A 19,331-nucleotide genomic window follows, 5' to 3' on the forward strand; every position below is an offset into this window, starting at 1 on the left:
AGAGAAAGGTTCTTGAATATATATAAATACCTGAAGGGAGGGTGCAAAGAAAACAGCCAGGCTGTTGTCAGTGGTGCCCTTGACAGGACAAGAGGCAGTGAGTACAAACTGAAGCACAGGAAGTTGTATCTGAAAGTCAGGAAACACTTTTTTTTTTTTTTTTTTTTTTTTTTTTAATGTGAGGGTGATGAAGCACAGGAGCATGTTGCCTGAAGAGGCTGAGAAGTCTCCATCCTTGCTGATACTCGAAAGCTGTGTAGGCATGATCCTACGCAACTGGCTTTAGGTGGCCCTCCTTGGGCTGGGGCTTTGGACCTGATGATCTCCACAGATCCATTCCAACTTCAACCATCCTGTGATCCTGTAATAGAAAAAATGTCTTTCCGAAAACAGTGTTTTGGTTTAGACTTTTAGACCAGAAGAGATAGCAGCAAGGAAACATACATTATTTCTTCTTCCTCTTCGTGTTCTTCCTTGGCTCTTGCTTTGTGCTACTAAGAAAAGGTCCCAGTGTAGATAACCATCAGCTAAATAGTTATTCACAAAATACCAAGAAAAAAGGTACTATTTTTCATTTATATTCTCTTCATTTTGGTAGGGCTTTCAAATGTGTATATGTATGTATCTATCTGTCTACCTATGTATGTGAAGGTACATTTTTTTTACTGAGTTTGGCTATATTGTATCTTCATGATTCAAGATCAATGAAATTACTTTCTTCTCAACTAACCTCAATTCTACCTTTTTTCATACCATTATAGATAAAGTATTGTAAAAAAGTCTGTAGATTGTTAAAATTCAGATTCTGAACTCAAATCAGTTTGCTCGCCATCCTTCATGGCTGGGAAGAACTGGAGGTTGCAGTGTGAATTTTGTGAGGGAATGGTATACTAGGCAGAGAAAATTCACTTACACTATTTCTATGGTAGGAATCTAATGTAAGCTCATCACCTGTATTCCCTTTTCAGCGCACTGAGCTTGATACTGCAAGAATTGTGATTTCTTAAAATAATTGTATGAACCATTACCTGAGCATACCTTTAACTCTCCGTTACTGTAGAAAGATCAGTCCATATTTGTAAACAGATAAAATGAATTTAAACTGAAGAATTCTATAAGCAACCATATGCTTATAGGTATGGTTATGATGCTCAACTCCATGCAAATATATTAGCATGCAAAGAGGACTTGGTAAAAATGGCTTATATACCAACAGCTTATATACTGTAATGCTTCGCTATTTGCAGAACTGTGATGTGTGGAGTCAGAAGAGACATAATTGTCTGTATTTCAGAAAATGTTAATGAGTCCTTACAACTCAAATCACATGACGCTCACATGTGCAAAGACAAGATTCAGCTTTGTCTCTTTCCATATTAGAAAACCTGTTGCCATCCATGACAAAACTTAATTTCTCTTTTACTAGTCAAAAGTGTTAAATTCTGGAGACTGCAAGCTCAGTGTTTCTTGGTTGGTAGAAGAGGACTCTCCAAAGTCCCTGTAATAGCTTTTTCTGTTACCTAAAGTAGAACATGAGACAGTACATCATCAGATCCACTAAGGCATGAGGACCTGGATGGACCTATATGAAGAGAGAAGCCGCAGTAAAGGTCATCATTCTAGGGAGACAGATTTTTGCTGGAATGGCTAAGCCAGATGAAGCATTCAGTGCAATATCAAATGGTTTGGAGTGTTAGGTTTACCATTCAGCTCCAAAATTGGATCAGGAGTTAAATTCACAGTGATGCAAAACATAAGGCAGAGCAAGAAAAGCAGCTTGCTTCTCTTTCATCTTTCTATCTGAACTATGAGGGACTTGTCACAGTTTGTGAATTTTCTTTTATGTGTGGAATTCACTAGAATTAGAATTTTTTACTGTTTCGCTTGAGAGAGATGCCTCATGATTCATAGCTGTTTGCTTATCAGATGCACTATTCAGAACTTCCTAGCATTTTGACCTTTTGACCTTGAACTACTCAAAGGCCTCAGAAGATGCTTTTAGTCTGGTAGTTTCTTGTACTGTGGGGCAATTATAGTCAACTGCTAATTGAAAATACTACCTTTGCAAGCAAATAGGAGCCAAAACTGTGTTACTAGGAATAACCTACTTCATTTGAAAATCCTTTGGATTCTTCAGATCAAAGCATATACCTGACTATTCCTGTTTTAACAAGCAATAAAGCTGTTATGGAAGGGTGAGGGGAGGGTTGAAGGATCTTAACATTTACAGCCTGAATAAAACACACGTTAACATGGGATCTTAGTTTAGTGTTTACTCTCTTAATGAACTATGTTCAGAGAAACTGTTCTCTACTACACCTCTCAGCTAAGATAGACATTTACGTTTAATAGAGGAGTGGTTGTCAAGTTTTTGTGGCTACCTTAACTTTTCTTAATTTCTATGAGAAAAAATGTGGTTCTTGCTATGCACCCTGAATTCCTCCCAGGTGTAAAAACGGGTTTCCAGCTTAACCAGTCCATTAGCTTGCACATATCTTTTTTTTTTTTTTTTAGACTTCATTAAAGTAACGTACCTCAGAGGCCAAGAGAGCATTAGCTTTCTATTTAAATGCATCTAAGAACCTCAGAAAACTGCCAAGACTCCTAGTCTCTTAAAAGTAAAAGTATAAAACATAGGCAATCAAATCACAGCACTTGTCCAAATGTATTAGGCTTTATCAAAGAATGTTACGGACATGCTCTTGTCTCTCCCTCCCAGAAGTGCTTGGCACATAATTCATTAGAACACTTTAACTTTGCAAATTGGTAGTCCTGCTATTTGACTGCTACTTCTGGCAAAAATAAATACCCTCCTTCCTCCCCTAAACACCTACATATATGTCCAGTTGCTGAATTCAGCAAAACAGTATTATATTCTCTTCAGTGGACCTGCAGTGACATTCAGACTATTCTTGCTATGATTTTTTTTTTTTGAACAAAGTCTTTGCTTCATCTTTGTATTTTATATCTGTTCTTATAACCTCAACCTCGTAACTCCAGTGTTAAAATACTCTGAGGGATTGTCATTAATGATTTGATCCTACAAGGCGTCAAATTATACAGATTTATTGGTTCAAGATATTAAAACATGTATGATTTTAGGGACCTAATCTCACACTTAAATTTAAATGGACGCCTTAAATACTTTGTTGGATGCATGCTGGAATTAATAAAATTTTGCCAAGATGGTACTATAAATTGTTTAAATACAAGTATTTTTACAGGCATGTTGAAAATAATGTGCAGAAAGTACCACAAGAAGTAAAGACTCATGAATGCATCAGAATTCAGTTATCCTTGGCTCATCAAAAGCTATTGAGAGCTCTTTTGAAGTTACTAAATTAACTCTTTTCTGTAACATGCAACAAACTCAGTATTTGTTGAGAAATATCGTTATACACATACCAAATACTTTTGATTTGAATTATACATTTAAGGGAAAATCTGAAAACAGTATGAAACAGGTTCAGTGTTGGAGACTTTACTTTGAAAACCTAAAAGTATAAACTGTTCATGGCTTGCGTCTTGTCAATGCATTCACTGTGGGTTTTTGCCTGCTGTTATTTCTTATTTCCCTAATTTCCTATACTTGATTCACCCATCAGATTCAGGTGTTTCAATTAGGCCAGCTGCCCCAAGCCTTCCAAACCTGTTCCGAATAAAATATGGTCATCAGTACCTTTCGTAACTCCTCACACTGCAGGAGTAGGCTGCTTTTGTAATTAGTTATACATGTATTTGCCTAAAACAAAGATGGTGTTTTATCTGTGCATCTTTGATCAAAAGCATACATTGAGGCTTAATTGTTCTCATCCTGAAATAACTTTTAGATACTTTTTTAGTTGTATTTTACTAACAAAAGTTATCTTGTGTCTTTGCTGAGAGACTTTTCAGAATGAGTTGGAAACCAGTTTGATAAATATTTGCTCATTCCTTATGCTGAAAAAATAGCTGGAAATGATAGATGGACTTAGAGAATAAATTACTTTAAAAAAACAAACAAACAAACCAAAAACAACAACTAAAGAACTTACAAATTTAAAATTACTAGTTCAGACTTACAGGCAAAAACTAGAAAAAATTTCATTGTAGTGGCCTTTATAAAATGAATGCATGGTCATAGCCAAATTGATGAACAAACGTCTTTAGATATCTTTACTACATTTTTGACTAATCGAAAAGGTGTGGACTTTGTTTTTGGTGTTTTGAAAATGCCTGAGAGAGAATCCATTGTGGAAATACAGCTCTTGTTTCAGCCACAGGGATTGGGTCAGACTTAAAGCCAGTTATGAAGAATAATTATGGGGAAGCTTACATTGACAATTTCTATGCTATAGGTTCCTACAACATCAGTGTTTTGTTTCCAAACCACCAGCTGTTTATATGGCACATAATGTAGACACTTGAACAATTACAAAAGCATGTATATGCACGCAAGGGTTTACAATAGAATATATAGAAAGACTCAGCATGTAAAAGCTGGGTTAGAGCATTAGCTTTGAAACTAAGAAGTATTTTTTTGCTTTGCACAGAATGAAATACAAAATACTGAAGATACCAAAATGAACAGTTTCCTGGCAGCACAAGAAACAGACCAAATCGTGTCTAACATGCAGCTTGCTGAAATGAAAAATGCTGTTGTAAAACATATATATTTTGCTGCGGTAAGTAACAATCAATTAATGCTTTCTTAGTATAAAATCTGAAGTTTATATTATTAAATTTATTTTTCATTATAGTACTGAGCTAATAAAGTAGATATTTTAACATCTTTTGAAATAGTAATAATGCCTTTTAACCTGCAGTGTTTAATAATCCCGTATTTACTACATCTACCATTAATCAAAATCTAATTTAGTTATCGTAATTGGTAGGCATGGGTGTGTGGAAGACATGGTGGACTACTTGAAATCTCGGTGTAATATATGAGATAAGTAGTAGCTAATGTTGTTCAACAGAATGTATTTGGATTACAGGCCTTCTATGACTTTCCTGTTATCTAGCTGAATTACACTAACACATTTTTAAAACTAACCATACCCTAGAGCAAGCATTTTGTTGATTCATATAAGTGTTTTTTATTACAAGTAAAGCATAGAGATAAATGCACTCTTTTGTTTTAATGTTGTCACATGTCTAATCCTGATAAACGTGCTACATTAGGAATTAAAACCACTGTTTCATATCTTTAAAAAAAAACAGTTAATTACTTTGAATTAGGATATATTATCTCTCTAAGTTACAGTGGTGCAGATGATAGTGTGTAATTATTTTTGTAGGAGCTGGGTTACATAAAGCACTGTATGATATTTTTAACTGCAAACTCAGGTTCTCTATGTGTATTAGTATAAGTTCTTAGTAGCAGAAGATTTAGAATATTTTAAGTACTCAATGTACACAATGTTTAACCAAAAGATTAACAAATAGAAGTCTCCTGCTGTTTAAATCTATGCACCTTCAAATGTTGCATCCTCTGTGAGTGACATTTTATCAAGACTAGACCTGCCAGATTTAAAAAATAAATGTGTTGTTGACTTTTCATGTATGCTACAAACAACAAGTGCTCTTATCCCATTATCTTTCTCTCAAACTATTGTGTACTTGCGTGCAGATAGAATAATCATAATCCTGAAGACAATCTCTCCTAAAAGACTTTTTTGGTAACATATATTAGTATAGATGGTAACACTAAGCTGTAACTAGATATAGCAATAATAGTAATACCTTTTTCCACCTACTGCCATATCTGTACATTATAGGTGAATTGCAAGAGGGGTCCAAAGTTTTCATTTTGCCATAGAAAAAATGAAATGCTTAATATTTTTTACTGTGGTTAAGTGGACCCATTCTAGTAAAACTGTCCTTACATACCAACCACATAAACAAGCACAGAGAGTGACAGGAAAAATGGGGAGAAAAATTGCCCATATTATATTTTCCTTTTAGGTCACTAACCTGTATTTCATAATTTCGCCATCCCAATATTAAAAAGATAAATAAGAATAGATAGCCATGTTTGAATGTTTTGCTTGAACTGTATTTAATGGAAGTTGTCATTTTGGGAGTTCTATACAGTATTGAATATATTTATTGGTATCCAGTGTGCACGTTGACTTTATCCTGTTTTACAGGCTGTTAAGCACAAGTTTGCTCAAAAGCACCGCCTGAACAAATGCACTCCGGAGGTAAGGATTCTCACAAAGAGGGCACGGTGCATATATGGAATTTTATTATGAAGTTAGGCAAACATACTTTCATTGTGAAATTAGCTATCAAATAAACTTTTTAAAATATTTATGTTGTCCAAAACTCTGATAAAGTTTATTGAAGAGTGAAAGAGCATCATTAGAATGCTGTTGAATGTTGCTCATTCTTACGACACTTTCACTACTGTTCCCTTTATTACAAAGAAAGTCTTTAATCCTGCTAGTTAAAAGAACCTGACTGGTTATTGTTAGAAGAAGAGATAAAGATTGCCCTAACGTGATTTAGAGCATCCTAAATTATTCAAGCACTTACTTTATTGCTACTGCATAAATAATAACTAACTTTTTGCAGTGCTCACCAGTTTTTGCTATAGAGACAGACTTTAGCTGAAGATTGTCTCACTGTAGAAACAGTACTTTTTCTTACAGCATAAGCCTTAACATCATCACTCAGGTTTCAGATTCTATAGAAGCACAGACTGCTAGTAGAATACATTATGTTTTCCAGTCCTGTTTTCATAATACTTTGACTTTATTTCTTTTTTTGTACTATTAGTTAATTTCTCTTTTTTCTTCCCACTAAGCCATGTATATGCCATTGAACAGGTACAGGTCAGCAACAGGTTTTATTAAGTCTTCGTTATTTCTTAAGTAAATAAATACTTTCAAATTTTTCCCTTTTCTATCTATAATACTAAGAATAAATCTTTAGTCAATATTGAAACATTGCCTGTTATTACTTAAAAAGCATTATATACATAGTAGCTATGACCTACTTTATATGATAACTTGTGTTATTTAAAAATTAAAATGGGAAACAATGTAAGATCTGTTAGCTTCCTGTATTTCTCAGGAGCTGAAGTTGTGGTATCTTCATGAAATGTACTACATAAGTAGTTATTTAGTATATAAATGAAGTCTCAGTCTGTCAAAATGAGCTTTCAGACTTCACAGAATCTTTTTTTTTTCGAATTTGATTTCTTTCCATTGACACAGTAAGGAGGGGAGGAGAAAAATGTTTTTAAAACATGAGCGCTGAAATGCCTTTGTCATTGTCCAACACTACCATTAATGGGCAAAATGCTGCATGCATTTCTGTTACTGGACAGACTTGCAATAAAATGTAATGTTAATGTTTAGTATATTGAATTTGTGGAAAAAAACTTTAGCTTTCTTAACACATGTAAGCTGAAATTGTTGTTCTGTTATTTATTTATTTATTTATTTTAAGCCTAATTATGATACTTTTCTTATGCGTGACATGCCACTTCCTTTAGCTTCATGGAATATCCATTGTTAGCCTTTGCATCTGATATGGGACTTTTATAGGCAGTATATTTATGGCTTTTAAACAATACACATTTGCAGTAATACTAGTGAAGTAAAATAAAACCTAGAAACTAAATTAACAGATTAGAACCTACATATTATATATTCAGTCATCTCAGTTTGCATCTGCTAGGAAGGCTTAACTCAGTTAAGTGTTCTGTTATCTATCATCTTCCCTGAAATTTTTATTTCTCTTTCATCAGCTCTGCTTCCACATTGTGCTATATAAAACACAGCTTGTTGTCTGTGTACCTTCATTTTTCATTTGTTTCTGCTTAAAGTTCTGATGGTTGTACCAGTAACGCTTAAGAAACTGCTAGTCTCTCATCAGCCAGAGTACGAGCCAGTGCAGATCTGTACCGTTTGTTGAATATTAAGCCCTTGCAACAGGTGTCTGCTGATACTGGAAAAAGTCCATCCCCTCAGTTTTCTATCATCCTTCCTTACCCCTTACAAATAAACTGAAAACCAGTTCTCCAGTTCCTACCTATCTTGCATGTACCTTCCAAATAATGCATCAATGTTACTGTTTCTTCTAGGACCAGAATTTTCAAGAGACAGAAACATTTAGGTTTAATTTCATAAAAAGATAAATGCTGGTATTGATCCTCAGATGAGGGCCAGTAGTAACGTGCTCATACATGCACAATATATGGAGTTATCTTCACACATCTTAACTCCAGATGACAGAGAAGTTGTTCTTTGACTGCCATTAAACAGTTTATGATTGCTCTTTAGATCTGCTGTTTGCATGTAATGTGAGGATTTTAATAGTGCATATATGAATGAAAAAACTGAAAAAAAAATGAGTTGCAAATGCCAGATGCACAAAGACTTGGTTAAAAGAAAATTGTCTAGATGGGCAGCTTTATTTATTGTTAACAATAATGTTATTAACAACTGTAACAACAGCATATGTTAGGAATCTGAGGAATGAAACATTTGCAGGCAAACTGGGTGTCTGATGCTAAGGTGGAGCTCGTTCAGTGAGACTTTAGCTGTGATTTAACTGTGATCATTTCTTTCAGAAGTTTTTTCAGGTTTGACCTGAGCCTCTGATGTTTTTAGTTTATTACTGAAACCTTTTTTGAAACTACCGCACATCATGATAGCAGTGCACTCTGTAGACCTCAAAACCACAGTTGGACTGAAAGTCTGTGTTAATTTAAATTTGAAACTAGTTTTAAAACAATCAGTAGGATGTCTTGAATAGCTTTCTGTAATGTATATTAGGAGCCAGGTTTTTAGGCAGAGATCATAAAGTCTACGATTTGTCAGGGACTAAAGCAATAATAAATTTATGTAACTGTTCAATTCCCAGCAGTCCAATCAATGATCTTCCTGACTCTGCTTCTCTCAATTGTGACTCCCTGTCCCAGTTTCATTGAAATTACCAGAGCCTCAGGCTGTGTGATCCAACAAAATAGCTGGATTTCAAAACAGAAGTTATCAGGCAAAGGGAAGCTGTGCTTCAATTAGCGATACAGCTGCAAGTGGTTTGTGTATCTTAGCTTTGGCTTGAACCTGGACTAGCAGAAAGGTATAAATGGCAATGTAGCTGATATCTTCAATAGCTCCTCTTTCATATCATTAATCTGTGGAAATTAAAGTTTGGAAAGCTGAGAGTACAGACAATAACAGGGAAATTGCAGAGCAGGTACAGTGTTTCATGAAAGCCATTAGATCCTTCTGGGTCCTCTGAAAGCTTGCTAAGTTAAGTGTTTTGCTGTCATGAGTGGCAGAGAATAAGAAGGAAGCCCTGTGCCATTAAGTATATCTTCAGAGCTTTGACATCCACTGGGATCAATACCTGTGCTTATCTGTAGCATTAGCTGCTTCTCTGACATGCTATATGGGAATAGGGGAACTAGGGAGATAAAATAGTTCCATGGTTTATGCTTTTATAATGTGTACTCGTAAATGATGTATTTCATGATCTTATATTTTTTTCTGATTTTTTTTTAGCTGTTCAATGGTACTCATTATCTTACTGCTCCAGCCATACACTGTGGGATTTACTCTGTACTTTTGGAAATATTAACGCTTCTTTGCATACTTTCCAGAATAAATTATAGATATGTTATTGAGTGTGTGAATCGTAATTTGTTTTTTAAAAGTGTAAATGTATTCATATCTTCTAAGAAGAGAAGCACATTCTGAAACCTACTATCTTTTCAATGAAAGCCCAGTTCAGTGAAGTGAACTCAGTGAAGGTCTTTCTAGATGACAACAGTTTATAAGATCTGGCAATAAGTAATATTTCTGGTTTAGTTTCTAATCTTCTCCCTGTATTACTATATTACCAACATTTTACTTAGAGATTTCTTGTTAGTTCTTGAAAGTTATCTTTGTCTTTTTTATTAAGCTGTTCTTTTACTTACAAAGATTTTTCATTCCTAGGTTAAAAGTACTGTCCCATCCAGAGGCACATGGTATATACTTGAAGGATTAGTGGAAGCGTATTTATTTTCTGATGTAGTCACAGAACTTGCTGCTTGTCAGAAGTACTCTATGCCTCCCATGCAACTTCTTCATTCTCTTCTAGAATATGTCCTATTGGTGAGAGATGACGACTAGACGTGTTATAAATATAAAAGCAAGAAATGGAAATAGTATGCCTTTTGCTTCTGCCATTGTAGGTTTTTTTTAGTGATGTATTCAGTCTTCATTTTGTTCGTCAATGTATTTGTGTTAGTAAGGGAAGAATTTAATACTTAAGGATTTTTTTTAATTATTACTTATTTACAAGCCATATGAATATAGTGCTCTAAATATTGTGGAAGAATTGGCCCAGAATTTTTTTGTTGCTTTTGGAAACAGCACTTGTGACTTTTGTTTTTTAACCTAGTAAGCCACAGATAGACAGTTCGATTGAGAAAAAGGTTTGTTCTAAGCAATGTTGCATTCAGCTGGAATATCACACTCCTTGTTTCCTTCCTTTTTTCTTTAAACTCTGAATTTTGCAGCTTGTAATTATGCATCAAATTGCATGTTACTTCACTGATTAAATTTGGTCATTTGGGATTGTAAGGAATAAAGAAAACATCTAAACATCTAGTAATTGTGGATCTTTGGCCAGTATGGAACCAATGTTGTTTTGTCATTGTGTTACAGGGAAATACAGATGCAATATTTTCTGCTAAACTTAATCACATTTTGTACCTTGTTCTCCAACATGATCCTCCTTGGAAGTCCCCATATATGTTAAATTATTATTTGAATCTTCTTCAGTGTCCTGTCTGTAAGAAAGGCACTTGGTCCTTCATAGAGATGCTTGTAAGGTAAGAAAGTTTAAGGATTTGTTGGATGCAATAGTTGTTACGTTAGTCCAGACTCGAGGACTGGAGGGTAGAGTTGGATTCTGTTGCACCAAAGTCACATTCTCACCAGAACAAATTAACTGTATGTGAAGATCTAAAATTGTAACTGAGGTTTGGGCCTTTCACTTTATGTTTCAGGAAGTGTTAGTTCACAGGCAGGAGCGGAGGGGTTGGAAAGGAAAAATATACATTTTCTTGTCCTCCTTCCTTTTCTAAAAAAGGGTTATTTTATTTTTTAAACTTTCCACAAATTATAATAATGTAAGTATTATTGCTATTTTGTTGTATATATATATATATATACACACATAAATATATCTGTAGTTACAAAGCAAATTCCAGTCTTAACAAACACGTAGCTTTATGTTGTATTTTGACTTTCATCGTAAACTTCAGCATCTTGTTAAGGATGTCTGACTACATCTGCAAGACTCAGTACATTGGAGCTTTTTGGGTAGTTCATGCTTTAGCTTGAATTTTTTGTGATTTGCATCAATAGAAATTAATTCTTCTGTTCATTTGGAAGAGAAACTGTCCTCTTATTACAGTCATAAAATCTTAATAACATTTAAATAACTTGGTACAACCATGGTTACAGATAAATGAATGTGCATGATTGTAAGCATGTCTATAGCCTTGAAGGGCATTGAATCACTGTACTTGAATCACTGTAACTGGACATTTAGTAATTTTTAATAGGAACATGTCACATGGAATGGAAGAGAATTTATCTTTTAGATAAAGTAATTTATCTTTTAGTACTTAGTGGCAGAATGTCAGTACCCAGGAGTTGTATACCTGGTGGTTCCAGTACTCAAATTGCTAGCCAAAAAAATATGTTTGCACTTTACTTCAAAATTATCTCCATCATGTTAGACAATTGTTAAGACTTGATCACAAACTGTAGTCCTGTCAAATAATATGTGTGAACTGTTAACCGGAACTAAGGTATGTAGGATCTTACAAGGTCTCTAAAATATTACAAGACTCCCTTGTAATTAAATAATTTTAAAGAAGTTCTGTTAAATTCAGTAATTGTACAGTACCTCAAGTAGAGACAGAAAAAATAAATACAGTTAAATTATTTCATTTGCACTGTAATACAAAATCTAACACAAAGCCCTAGTCACAAGCATTAATTTTTTTTAATTGTTACTGTTTTTTGAAAATACAGCTTTAAAACCAAAAAGGCTTTAAAATTATGAACGTTGCTGGGGAGCAATGTATTTCTATGTCAAAATTGTCAAAAGTCAAAGCTGACTTTTTTGCCAATAGATCAGACTATGATTTCTGTCATATAAATGGATTTTTTGATGTGTATTTTTCAGGTCTTGCGTTTATTACAAAACCATTTGTCATGCAGTCTTAGATTCAGGGAGAGAAGATGAACAGAGGATAGTTCACAAATCATTATTGAAGTTTTTCTTTGATTTAGTAAAAGCTGAAGTAGAGTTTCTGACAGAAAGGTGGGTTCTATAGGATACTACTTTCTTATTACTTTTTCACAATTTAACATGCATTTCGGTGTACAGCAGGTTGTACCCTGTTTTTTCTATGGCCCTAAGAAATTGCGGTTCTACAGACATGGCAGTTTATCCAATTCTTAGTTTGTTTATTACAATTTATATAGGTTTTTTTCTAACTGTGTTTTAAGGCCTCTAACTTTTCCCAACCTGTTATTTCACTATATGATAAGTATTTCACTATATGACAAGTAAGCATTTAATTTTGCTCATAAAGTTGTATTTTTAGCTTTGCAGTGCCTTCATATTCATTCTTAAAGTAGACAAGCAGCACTTTGAACATACTGATTTATTTTAATTTTTTTAATTCAGTTAGCTGGTATCTTTTGCTAGGCCGACAATTATCTTTCCTTAGTTTATCGAGTATAAAAAGAGTCTTGTGTTTACTTTATGTGATATTAGCACAATATTAGAATTCCTTTGCTCTGACTGTAATAGTCATCATTATTTTACTTATTATTCATCAGAAATTGTGTCTGATCTTTCCATACTTAAAACTTGCCAAACCTGTGTGTGTTTTGACAGAAGACAAGGTTTCTGTCTGGTAACTATAGTAATCAAAGTGGCATAAAGATTTAGGGGTTTTCGCTTCCTTTTTTTACAGTTTGGTTGAAGGGACCCATTCACAGCATCAGCCAGTCATGCCACAGACAGTTCTTCTGAAGACCTTTTGGCTGGGAAGTGAAACCTCAGTGCTTTTTACCAAACACATAAATATTCTAGCAGGTTGGGTCGTATTTTCCCATAGAGAATCAAACAGAAGAAATGATGTGAGTATGAATTTTATACTTTAAAATAATGAAGACTGACATATTTTTTAAAGGTGTTCCTTTGTTCGTTCCTTTGTGAGGTATTATATGTAAGTATCACAGCTGCTTGTTATAGCTGCCTTTTGTTGTGAAGCATGCTGGTTTTTGCTCCACTAAAGGAAATGAATTGATCCATAAGATTCTCATATTGATCTGTAGAGAAGAAACGAGTCATGAGTAGCTTGTTGGCTACATTCAGATGTTCACATGCCCTTACCAGCAGGTATTACTGTAGTCATTAGGGACACCAGCTTAACACATCCTGTCAGACAATAAGGTGTAAGGAAAGAAATGATTATCTTGCTTTACAGTGATTGTATTCAGGAAATGTTGGAAGGAGAAAGCTAACAAAACTAACAGTTTTTTGCTGTTTTCTACAGATATGCATTATTTTATTTTAATAAATGCCCCGTTCTTTTCCCCCCAAGTTCTTTAGTTTCATTTGGTATCTTCCCTCGGTCTTTTCATAGAAATGGAATTGGAGGAAACTTAATTGCTGTTCTGTGACCTGCTGACCAGCAGGACATTGACCTGAAATATACTGAGTGTCCTCTATACCACCTCTTTCTTTTCAGAAGCTAGAGGCCTTGTAAAACATCTTTGACTTCTAGATTCTCACATAAAATACAAACTTACTGCTGTCTCTGCGTTCTCTTTTAAATTATTGTGAAAGCACAGGATAAATAGGTACTTCATTCACTTTTTCAATACAATAACAGAACAACAATAGAAAATCAAGTATTCCAGAGAAAAAAGCACTTTCAATATAATACCTAGTAGTTCTTCATTATGTTAAGAAAGCAGAAAGATTAAACATAATGAGAGCTTCACTCATCTCACCTAGCCAGACCTCCTACCTTTTTTGAGGGCTATCAAAGCGAGACATTCTGAAACAGTGCTGCCTTTTATCTTTGGTCAAGATATTTAAAAAGTGCCTAAAATTAGGCTTCTATAACCATATTTATATTTAAACAACCTACCTTTTCAAAGGTACTGAGCACCAAGCAGGCTTGCATTCAGTTGGTGTCAGTGGCCATTCTGTTTCTTTGGAAAATGAGACTGCTTTCATATGCTTCCTGGTGTTGAATCTGCAGTTTAAGTCTAGGCACCATTTTCTTTTTTCCACTGTGCCTTCTTTTGACAAGTTCCAGCATTGTAAGCCATACCTTTTTCATAAACTGTTCTTTGCATAAGCAGAATAATCACTTGTGTCAGACAGAGTGTAGTACATATATGAAAAATAAACTTAAAAGAAAGAATAAAACATAACATGAAACATAGAGACCTGGCTCTTGTTTAGATTCTATTTTCTTTATATACATACATATAAGAATTGTACTTTCAGCACAAAACCCAGATGCCTATTGCTTTCCCACTTTGATCTTCTGCACTCTAATGTACAATATCCCTGCAGATACGAATTCTAGCCTTAAAAAGCAGCTTGTTGCCTCATAATGTCTGTAGTGTTGTATGTTCTTTCTTACAGCCTTATTCTTTAACTTCATATTTATGTATTGTGTTTTCTTTCCCCTTTGCCTTTTTTGGGGCAAAAATACACTCTAAACCAAAATATCATATTTTTACATTCAAAACTTGTCATTATCCCTTTCTGCACTCCCAATTTTGTTATGCTAAAACTTGATATACTGATTTTTCAATATATTCAGAGACTCCATTTAACATTCCATATCATAGCTGAAAAGGTTATTCAGAAAGCCAAAGGAGCAGATCCACCCCACCTATGTGGGCAGAACTGTGTTTTCTTTTCTCCTTCTTTTTTGTTATTTTAGAGGTGCATAAATAAACCCACAGTATTTCCATATCATATTGGGTACAAGATTTTCCTTCCTGTCTTCAGTCCAAGGTTGTGAGTCGTTACCGGGTTTGTTTTTTAAAAGCTGTTAGCTTAAGAGGCAACACATTTGCAAGAAACACATAAGGCCATTCAGAAACCTGAATGAAAGGAAGGACTTTGGGTATTCTTGCTGTCTGCATGGGCACAGAAGTTAAGTGTTTTACAGTGCAGTGTAAAGGGTGACCATGTTTCCCAGCTTACACAAGCGTGTTAGCTCATGGGAAGAAACAAACATGCCAACTGCGATATACCAAACTTCCACGCAGTTCTCCAGTGAGAATATCTGTAAATAAAAAGAGAGAAATAATTTAATAACATTATTTCGGGGGACATATCTAACACATTATTTTCTAAGTGGTAAAAATGGGCAATTTTTTTTTTCTTTTTAGAATCAGACTATCTTCTTTTTGTGATTCAGATAGATTGCAACAGATCAGCACAAGAATGGGGCAAAAATACCTGTATATCTTTCTTCCCTTTGAGTGCTGACTTGTTGCAAAAATACGGGTTTTATATATGTGTTTAAACCTATATGCATGTAAAAAGAGCCCAGAAACAGTTATAGTATTCTAAGAGAATAAAGCCATGTTGAAATTCTGAGCTGCTAGTTTCCTTGGCTTACATACTCTGAAGGTATTTCACTTTTCAGGCCTGTTATAACCTACATCAGAAAAAAAAAGAATGAAGGGCTGTAAAGACTTAAGTTACATATATGTGTGCATTTCCTTTCTGATGTTAGGTACAATTTACCTCATCTTAAAAATACCAGAATAAAATTAGTGGCAGGAAATTGGAAGCCCTTGCTCATCACTGTGTTAATCTTCTGGGACAGTTCGGTGGAATAAAACTGATACCCTATCCTGGCAGTTAAAAATGCACTGCCAAAGAACATAGAAGTTCTTCCATCACTTGAGATCTTTTGAATCAATATTCAGTATAATTTTAATATAAATAACATTTATTATTTATAATATTATTTAAATAGGTTTGCTTCAGGAACTCCTGGTCAAGGTTCCTTGAAATCAAAGCTGTTAATACAGTTTTAGAATTTACAAAGGAATGTGCATATTGCTTATAACATTTTGAGTAGCACTGAGCTGTTGCATGGCTTTTCAAGTGTCACAAATGGTATCAGAAATGCTTTTCATCCCTGGTACTGCTGGTGTTTTTTTTTAAAAAAGCTGTCTTACATAGCCTGACAAGGGAGTGAAAAAGGCATTAATTCCATTTTTTAGTTGCATAATCTTGCAGATTTCTAATTTGTTTTCTTCCATGTTTCAGATATCATTACCTGGTGTAAATTTGTAGAACTAAATGTCTTTCTGGTCTATCTGTCACTTCCAGTGGCTTTCTTGGAAGTATGTTTTAGGCACTTTTGGAGTGTCTAACTGCATAACCCTAAAAACATCTACACCACATGAAAAAGAACTCTAAAGAACAGCTCTAAAATAACTGTAATTCAAAGTAAAAAAGTTAAAATGAATTTTCCTATGACTTAAAAGCTTGCCTATAAGAACTTTTATGTGTACTAAAACACACTGTGAAACTTCTGTCACTGTAGCACTGTACTTGACTTGGCAAAGCATTAAATGGAACAGCAATGTAGGAATTACATTTGTTAAGCTGGCAGACATCAGTTGTACTGATGTGACCTTTGTATGCTAACACAGTCAACAGCCTCTTCCCACTTCAATGCTTTTCTCAGTGAGATAGCTTTTATGCTTAACAATAAGAACAAGGAAGAGAGTTTTGAAAAAAGGTTTAACTGGGTCTTACTTAATTTGCTGTCCATGGTGTGGTGGGTTGACCCCAGCTGGCAGGTAAGTCCCCACCCAGCCGCTCGCTCACCCACCCCGCAGCGGGACAAGGGAGAGAATCGGAAGGGCAAAAACTAGAAAATTCATGGGTTGAGATGAAGACAGTTCAGTAAGTGAAGCGAAGCTGTGTGCACAAGCAAAGCAAAACAAGGAATTCATTCAGTGTTTCCCATCGGCAGGCAGATGTCCAGCCACTTCCTGGAAAGTAGGGCTTCATCAGGCGTAGCGGTTAGTTACTTGGCAGGCCAAATGCCACAGTCCCAAACAACCCCCCTTCCTCCTCCTTTCCCCAGCATGTATTGCTGAACCCAACATTTATTTGGCATGGAATGTCCCTTTGGGCATTTTGGGTCAGCTGTCCTGGCTGTGCCCCTTCCCAGCTTCTTGCATGCCCCCAATCCACTTGCTGTGGGGACAGAGTGGGGAAAACAAAAAGGCCTTGGTGCTGTCATACAGGGTAGCAACTCCCATGTTTAATGGAAGTGTTTGCTGCTTTTTCCTTTTTAATACTGCATATATTTTCATTACTATGTTTGTGTTGTTTTGTGGTTGAAAATTAAAATATTTTTGAGATGTTAATATTTAAATATTTTCAGAACAGACGATACTTTCAGTAAATTAGAGGATTTCCCCTTCATTTGGAGCATTAATCCATTTATTTCAAAATATTAAGGAGAAGCTCTTCTCTTGTACTACCATTGTTTTACCAAAATGTCAAGCAAGCCTGCAGCAATTGGCAGTTTCTTATTTGTCTTTGTCAGTGTACAGAGATACTGCGGTGAGCAAATTGTAGTTGCAACAAGTGTATCGGCCTTGTGTAATATGCAGCTATATGTCTGACTGGGAAACATTATTAATACTTGCAGTATTAATAGTCATTATTTCAATGTGCTGCCTCAAGGTCAACTTTCTCTCCTTGCCCCTTTCCTTGAAAATATTTCATAGATGAAGTAATGCAAGCTTGTTATTTAGAAACAAGAAAAATAATGTCAATACTTGTGCTTTACATCTGTATCTACCTCAGATTCCATCTATATGTCCTTGATCCTGTCACTTACTTTTGTTAAAATTTTGCTGATTTGTTGCAGTTGTGTAATTTATTTCCTGCAAAGAACTATTGATGGAATTAAATTATTCACCCAATATTTTGCTTTGGGGTCCAATGATAAAAATGGTATGCATACTTAAGGGAAATTTAAATGCATTTCAGATGTTTTAAATTAGTTCTTCAGTTTCTACTGCTGAATCCTCAGAAGATAGGTTGTAATGTAGCTTTTAAAATATTTAAATTTTAGTTGGAAAAAAAAATATTTTCACATTGTTGACATGCTGTATCAATGTTCTCAGGGTTTTTTTCATTATGGGATCACACAGTTTGCGTACAATGAAGTATTGTGATACAGTAAAGCAAAGGGCAAACCAAATCAAGTAACGCTTAACAGAGGAAGTAGGGCTGGAAGCAGTCTCAGAGATTATACTGCCTGCCCACACAGTGTTTATTTGTAGTTGTGTTTATTCCTTTCCTTTTGAATGACAAGTAAGTCTGTTAACTTTAGGGACAGTATTTATGTAGGTCTTGGGCAAATTATTTTGTAATCTTTTTATTATAAATCTCATCTGTGTCACAGTCTCTATTGCTCACATATGTCTGTCTGATTTATTGATGGAGCTCAAACTGTTTCAGTCTTTGGTGCTTTCCAGCTCTTGAGGGAATCTTATTAAATTATTTTAAACCAACCTTGAATGTATTTGTTCTCAAAAGAGTATCAGACAAACCATTGACTTTGGCATGGGACCACAACAAAAGACAAGAGTTTTGTTTCCTTTAAGTAATTCTATACAATCTAAAGCTGACAAACAAGACAATACATCTTCAGTTCAATTTCCCTCATCCAGAATTGTCCGGTTTTGAAGTAATCATGCTCTTTTGCTACAATGCCATATATCTGCTGGTGCTATACTGTAACAGTCGTGATTCTTTGGTACAGCCTTATGTAGGTGGCTCTGGGCAAGTGCATTTCATGTGTTCTTACTGCGGTGCATGTATTCTTCCAGTCTGCAGTTTCAAACCTGACATACAAATACTGAATTTTCTGTGGTTGTACATGCGGTCAGAGGAGTAACTTATTTCAGAATCATCACAGAATATACTTCTACAAGGCACAGAATGGTGTTGAGTAGACAGAACTGATTTGACTTTGCACAGACTAAATCAGATGCTAGAAGTGCTGCTTTACTCAGCCAATACTGATGAAGTGAAATGCTGACATGGGTGACCAAATTATGTTCGTCTACCTCATGGTACTTTTTGGGTAGCACATTAAAGTGCTGTATATTGTGTCGATGCCTCCTGGAGAAGATAGTGCTTTGGCTTTTTTATCTACACATCACCGTTCTGTGCAGGTTCAGGGAAGAAAATGGTAAGGCTAGTACCCCCAAGTATCTCGCTAAATTTGCAGCTGCTAGTCTCTT

At 35.0% G+C, this 19,331-nt stretch overlaps 1 protein-coding gene across 5 annotated transcripts in view; it reads left to right on the plus strand.

The window, feature by feature from the left end:
• The window catches only part of SLF1 (SMC5-SMC6 complex localization factor 1), a 39,438-nt gene that overhangs the window by 6,582 nt on the left and 13,525 nt on the right, over positions 1 to 19,331 (plus strand). For all 5 annotated transcript variants that reach the window (XM_055790176.1, XM_055790178.1, XM_055790177.1 and 2 more), the window contains 6 exons: positions 4,533 to 4,664; positions 6,132 to 6,185; positions 9,936 to 10,094; positions 10,650 to 10,816; positions 12,184 to 12,321; positions 12,983 to 13,148. In XM_055790176.1, coding sequence (XP_055646151.1) covers positions 4,533 to 4,664; positions 6,132 to 6,185; positions 9,936 to 10,094; positions 10,650 to 10,816; positions 12,184 to 12,321; positions 12,983 to 13,148 — 816 coding nt within the window. The remainder of the gene's footprint in view (positions 1 to 4,532; positions 4,665 to 6,131; positions 6,186 to 9,935; positions 10,095 to 10,649; positions 10,817 to 12,183; positions 12,322 to 12,982; positions 13,149 to 19,331) is intronic.

This window comes from Falco peregrinus, chromosome Z (assembly GCF_023634155.1).
Source record: "Falco peregrinus isolate bFalPer1 chromosome Z, bFalPer1.pri, whole genome shotgun sequence".
NCBI classification, from domain to species: domain Eukaryota; kingdom Metazoa; phylum Chordata; class Aves; order Falconiformes; family Falconidae; genus Falco; species Falco peregrinus.